This window comes from Melitaea cinxia, chromosome 20 (genome assembly GCF_905220565.1).
Source record: "Melitaea cinxia chromosome 20, ilMelCinx1.1, whole genome shotgun sequence".
NCBI classification, from domain to species: domain Eukaryota; kingdom Metazoa; phylum Arthropoda; class Insecta; order Lepidoptera; family Nymphalidae; genus Melitaea; species Melitaea cinxia.
Window position 1 is genome coordinate 12,652,391 of NC_059413.1, and position 6,756 is coordinate 12,659,146.

Below are 6,756 nucleotides of genomic sequence, written 5' to 3' on the forward strand. Positions count from 1 at the left end.
GGCAAATATTTTGGAAACATTAGTTAATTAAAAAAGATATCGAATAAAACAGAAAGTGGTATGTCAAATAGATATTTATTTGGCAAGATATGTATCACTTCATTATAAAAATAAATCAAGGTAGTTTTTAGTTTAAAAATGTGGTTGAGATTTAAATAATTGTGTTTGCTCGCAAACAAAAAAACCGACTTCAATTACATCGACAAGTAATACAAACGTAAGTAGACGAAAAAAATTTACTACGATTTTCGAGGGTTTCCCTCAATTTATTTGGGATTTCATCATCAGATCCTGGTTTCCTTATCATGGTACCACACTTGGGATATCTCCTTTCCAACAAAAATAGAATTATCTAAGTCTAATATACATATATATACGGTCGAATTAAGTAACCTCCTCCTTTTTTGAAGTCGGTTAAAAATGGGTATTAATTGTTGTAAAAATATCTTAAATTTAACTTAAATAACTTAATAAATAAAGTATAAATAAATTAAGTACATCTTAGGTTCAGGCTTTGGGATTTTTACCTCAAAGAGGTTTTATTATTATCTTTGAGAAGAGCCATTTTTACAAGCAGCTGTGCTTACACGTTTGACTATTTTTGAGCAATTTTATTTTAACCATAAGTTAGTAAATCATTATTTTTATATCGACAAAAAACTTGTAAAATATTGTATAATATCTAATATAAAAATAGTCCTAAAATTATTTGTATACTTATTGTTGTTAACAAAAATATAGGTGTAGAAAATTATTCAAAAACGTTTCATAATTATGATACATCAAGCCGCCATCACATATTCTGCTGAAGAAACTTCTTTTCATTTATACAGTTTTCTAACTCATCGTGATACTTGTCAACCTTGGTGTCAAATCCCGGACTCTGCATGTCACTGTTAAAACTGTTTCCAGTAATAATCTTTTCCCTGTTTAGCGTTGAATCAAATCTTACTTTTTTACCCGGAGTATAAGTCTTATTGTGTGATAGGTCGAAGTTATCAATAACCTTTTCTTTTAATGGTGTTACATTTGTATTAAGTCGTGTATTCCTAATTGTTTTTATTGTTTCGTATTCGTGTTCATTTTCCAATTCCTCAATTTCAATTTCGTCTGAATTATCTAAATTTAATCCAGGATTTTCGATACCGGAGTTCTTCTTTTCAACCTTTTGTTTTGATGCTTTCCGCGGCACTTCATATGGATTTAACGTAGTATTCTGTTCAACTTTCTCGCCTTTTAATTTCTTTTTTAGAGTTTTAAATACTTTCTTGGACAGTTTATTACTTGCTTTAATTATTTGTTTTAAATCTCTTTTACTGTCATTTGATTCGTTCGAATCGTTGCCTTGGCAACGTTTATTTAAATTCAAGATATCGACAGCACTGAAATGAGATACATCATGACCGAGTATTTTACTTTGTTTATTGTAAAATGTATCTGGTATATCTTCACCAATGTTTTCATAAATCGGACTCTCAGATCGATAACTATCTATGTTTTCATATTCATGATTATCAGTATTAAGAGATGTTTCATTAACAGTAGATATCGTACTATTTGTGTCACTACCAAACAACTTCCTAGGTATCAAAGTCTGTGCACTAACAGGTCTGTTTACTGCAGCATTATATTCTAATGCGGGAACTGAATTTTGATTTACAAAAGGATTTTCTCCCGTTACTTCGTTAATATTTAAATCGGGATCTAGGAACGGATTTGTGTTCTTCTTAGCTGGAACTATTTTCTTTTTAGTAATTATTGTTATTGTTTTAATCTCCATGATGTTGCTTTCATTTAAATCATCATCTAAATATAAAGATTGGTTGGACGTTGCCGGTGAGTCTAAAGCAAGTCTATCAATGAAACTTAAGTTGAGATTACTGGCATTGTTAACAAATATTTGATTAGTTACATTGGTCTGTATGTTTGTAGTGTTTGTTATAGCAGATATGTCATTATTGACCAGTTCGCTCTGGTTCGCAGTGTTTATATTGCCATCGAGAACTGAAATACCCGAATCTATTTCAAAATCACCTGTTGCATTGAAATGCGTAACATCATTTGGTTCAATTACTTCAACACTTTTACTTTGTACATTAGCCTCAAACTTATTTGCATTAGATAGTTCAGCGAGGTTCGCGTAAATAGGTTCGGAGTCCGCTTTTACTTCAGACACTTTAATCGGAGTTTCGTAATGTTTAAAATTTTTACGTACATTGTTAAGTTCGCGCTGTAAAAATTCGTTAACTGCAGCTTTACTAATACCAAGGTCTAATGCTGTGTTTTCAAATGATGCGATGTCGCTTTTAGTTCTCTTGCGTCTCTTATTGGGTGTTATTTCCATGGCAGTGTTGCACATAGGATCTTCGTTGGCAAGGAGGTCGAGCGCAGGGTTCAAGTAAACGTTCGGTCCTGCTTGGATTTTTCTTTTCGATGTTTTAACTTCAAATTGATTGTTATCTACTGCATCCATCGTACACTGAAAAATAAACATATATCTTTCATACAATACTTAATTACAAGTTATATTGACTAGCTCATTGGCGCAGTTTGTAGTGGCCCTGTTTTCTACTCCGCGGGTTGCGGGTTCGATTCCCGCCTGAGTCTGGATGTTATATTTGTATTTATGGGTCAATCAACCATTCTTTGTAAAAACCTTGTCCCTACGCTTAATATATATGTATGGCACACAAAACTAATTATTTACCCAATTTTATATCATACACAGTTTTTAGAATATACAGCATTGATATTAAACGGCATTTCATTATCATGATTCAATTATTATTAATTATTTTAATGGTAACTTAGTTGATAAGATCTCCTTTCCATACAAATAATTACCGTCCCCATGGCTAGTTCAGTTATTCATTGATGCATTAATTGAAAAATATTCTAAGAAAATGCATTAATTTCCATTTTTACCACGCTTTTATTAGCTTGGGTTGTATGTATGTATGTATGTAATGGAATCTTTGAGCATAATTTTCACCAATTTCCAGAAGTTTGATTAATTTGAAACCTTGCACACAATATATATATAAACGTTTCCTAATAACCTTACAAATTTAGACGGTATTCAGATTGAAGAACTTGATTGCTCTAAGTTAACAGGGAAAACCCCATGCAACAGTGAAGCTTTACGAAATAGTTCGTAAAGCATTTCAATACTATCACATGTCCGCAAATAATTAATTGAAAAATCAAACAAAAAAATTAATTATAATAAAAAAAACTAAAAAACAACGCTAATCGAACTAAAAAGCAGAAAATAATTTATAATTACAAAGAGTTTATATTACAGTAGTAGCAGATTAAACAATTAATCATAATTAATTATATCAAAATAAAATTATAATAAAATATGAGTTGTTAAGAGAATAATTCAATTCAGCGTAAAAAGCGTAGGGTGCTTGATATATTAAATGTAAAAATTTGACACTTAACAGCCCCTAGTAGGATTTTCTCCTGTGTTGGGGGTCCGGAAACATACACAATAAATACACAAAGCAAAATATTTCAAATAATTTCAAATAACCATTTTCCTTTTCAAATAATTTATAAAATTAATAATAATATTTTTTTTTTTTTTTTCAGTGTTTAAACCATAATAGTGTTACATTAATTAAATTAATGAGTTTCATACATTACTGAGCTTCATAAGTCTAAAATGCATGCGTGAGAGTTGAAGAATGGTTTCATATATCAAATTTAAAACTTTTCATATTTAATCCAAATTATTGTCATGATTTATGTAGGCTGTTTATTTTTGATTGCGTTTCGTATACATGTGTATTTATATTACACTAGCTGTGCCCGCGACTTCGCCCGCGTTGAAATCAGTTTGTCACAAAGTTTTCCCGGCAAACTTCCAGGGAAACTCTCATCAAAATCGGCTTTGCCGTTCCGTAAACCTTCCTCTTGAATTTGTGAAACCGCATGAAAATCCGTTAAGTAGATTTTGAGGGAATCGGTCACATACGCTTTTGGGAACTTTGTTTTATAATACACTAACTGTTGTCCGCGACTACGTCCGCGTGGTTATGAAGATATGCATTACTATTAAGATGCTTAACGCAAATTATTTTTTTATTTCAGTCACTTGAAATGCTTATCACTCTGAGTAACTTTTTCAAAGGCACAATTTAGTATAATTTAATAGTTATTTTTATAAAACCTCTCTATACACCACATTTTTAGTTTTATTTTCAGGCTGCAGTATGAATAACCTATCAGGCGAACTTGTTGCTACTGTATATGTTTCATACAAACTATCAACCCCAATTAAACCTCCTTAGCGATGGAATATCGCAAAATCCGTTCTTAGCGGACGTCTACTAACTATAATCTACCTCCCTGCCAAATTTCATCTTTGTCCATCTTGGATGGATGGACCATCCAGCGGTTTTTGAGTTCTCGTGATGTCAATCAGTGACCTTTCTCTTTTATATATATAGATTACGATGTATTATTTGGTCACTTCCTCGCCATCTATAGAGCATACATTTTAAATTTCAAGTCTCTTACCTTAATAACATATGACTTTCATATAAACTTCCAACCCCCGTTTTATCCCCTTATGGATCGAGTTTCGTAAAATCCGTTCTCAGCGGATGTTTACGCCCTATAAGGAGCCTTTCTGCCAAATTTCAAGTTTGTAACTGTTATAGTTTCGGAGATTTCGTGATCAGTGAGCTGACCTCCCCCCGTTTTAACCCAAAAAGGGGTTGATTTCTAAATATACATTATTTGGACACCTTTTCACCATCTATCTATAGAGCTTACATTTTAAATTTCAAGTCTCTTACGTCAAAAACATGGGACTCTCATACAAACTTCCAACCCCCATTTTACCCCCTTAGGGGTTGAGTTTCGTAAAATCCGTTCTTAGCGGATGTCTACGTCCTATAAGGAGCCTACTTGCCAAATTTCAAGTTTGTAGGTGTTATAGTTTCGGAGATTTCGTGATGAATGACCTTTCGCGTTTATATATATTATAGATTTAATTTGTGAACGTCATGGATGTTGTTGTAATTTATATGTAAACTTATTGTAAATACATTAAAGTAGATACTATAATTATATTTTGTACACTTTTCATTCACAAAACATTTTTAATTTAGTTAATAAGAAACGCAATTTTACTTACCCATTTAAAGGCCGTTTTACAATTTTTCCTCAATAATTGCGTCCACAAATAGTATTAACTTAATTTCATATACTTTTAAAATTAATTAATAGTTTTAATAAAGTCACATTTATACATAATTTTTATTTGTATAATGAAACAAAACGGCGATGTTAAATACGGCAGGTGTTAAGCGACGGTTGTTGTTGTTGTTTTAAAATTTATCCCCAATAGGGAAAGGCAAAGGACTATAATCCATACAGCCTAGTCTGAATTTGTAAGTTTCGTTCTGATATGAGTTAAGCGACGGTTATTATTTGACAGCTGCAATTAAGCAGAGTTGCCAGTTGTAAAAATTATCAAACTTTATTTTTACCTTGCTTGAATGAACAAATAAAATATAAGTACGATTCACCTTTTTAAAAATCCTTAAAACCATAATTTTTAATTGTAATTATTAGCTTTATGTTATGAAATTTAGGTCTAATTCATGACAATCTTCACTGTGATTTGGTGTTCGTATCAAACTCAATTTTGATGCAAATCAGTTGTCGTAATAAAAGCTCGCTTTCAATAATTAAATTAGTGATACACGCAGTGGCGTAGCTACAAAAGGGCAAGGCAGTGCCCCGGGGCCTCCAAGCTCAGGGGGCTCCTCAGATTCTGACTTACAAACTATAAATTGAACTAATGAAAATTTTTCCCACATTCGGAATATAAATAAAACAGATTCAATGAATGATAATTTAATAATGGTAACTTATCAGAAAAATTACAGAGGAATTCCCAACAAGTCTCGAACATCTTTGTTTAAATCTTGGAGGTAACTTCCTTGTCCCCAGCGCGTTTCAGAAGCACGCTCTTGATTCTATTAGAAACTAGAAGCTAGAAGCTCTTGGGGCCTATTAGAAACACTCGACGGACAATTAAAAAAAACATTTTAAAGAATTATCTTCAGATTATCGATTTCAAAACAGGAAATATATATATTTACTATATATTAAGCATTATTTATTATATTTTAATTATTATATTAATTATTTATATTAATATTTATTATATTTAAATTATATATATTAAATATATATATTTACTAGCTGACCCCGCAAACGTTGTTTTGCCATAATTATATGTTACTACCCCCCACCCCCCTTATAACTTAACTCGATATGCACACGAAATTTCACCGATCTAGCCGTTTCGGAGGAGTATTGTAACTAACATTGTGACACGAGAATTTTATTCTTTAATGTACTTTTTTCAATAATGTACTAGACACAATAATATCTTTAAAAAAATGCACGTTTTGCAGTTAGTTAAATGTTCAATTTTCCAACACCAACTTAACCGACTTCCAAAAATGACGAGGTTCTCAATTCGATTTCGATGATTTTTATTTTAATCGAAAGCGCATCGACGCACCACGCGTGTCATGTAGTCTCGCTTAAATTTAATTATATTTTTCGGCTTATATGTAATAATGCATTTTTTTTACTATTTTTTCGTCGACCTATGTTATATTATACCGCGTATTTTTTCACTGAGTATACCGATTATTAATGATTCTTGTTTTATTCGAAAACTGATACTTGTCTTATATTCAAATTTAAATTTATTGAAAATAAGGA

At 31.5% G+C, this 6,756-nt stretch overlaps 1 protein-coding gene across 1 annotated transcript; it reads right to left on the reverse strand.

Annotated features, from left to right (window-relative positions):
* Positions 1-793: 793 nt before the first annotated feature.
* On the reverse strand, positions 794-2,473 carry LOC123663238. The gene has a single exon (XM_045597929.1). The coding sequence runs from the start codon at positions 2,471-2,473 to the stop codon at positions 794-796; it is 1,680 nt and encodes a 559-aa protein (XP_045453885.1).
* Positions 2,474-6,756: the final 4,283 nt, after the last annotated feature.

Bases quoted from the DNA above. Each gene is read 5' to 3' on its own strand.
- LOC123663238 (XM_045597929.1), bottom strand. From the start codon at position 2,473: ATGGATGCAGTAGATAACAATCAATTTGAAGTTAAAACATCGAAAAGA.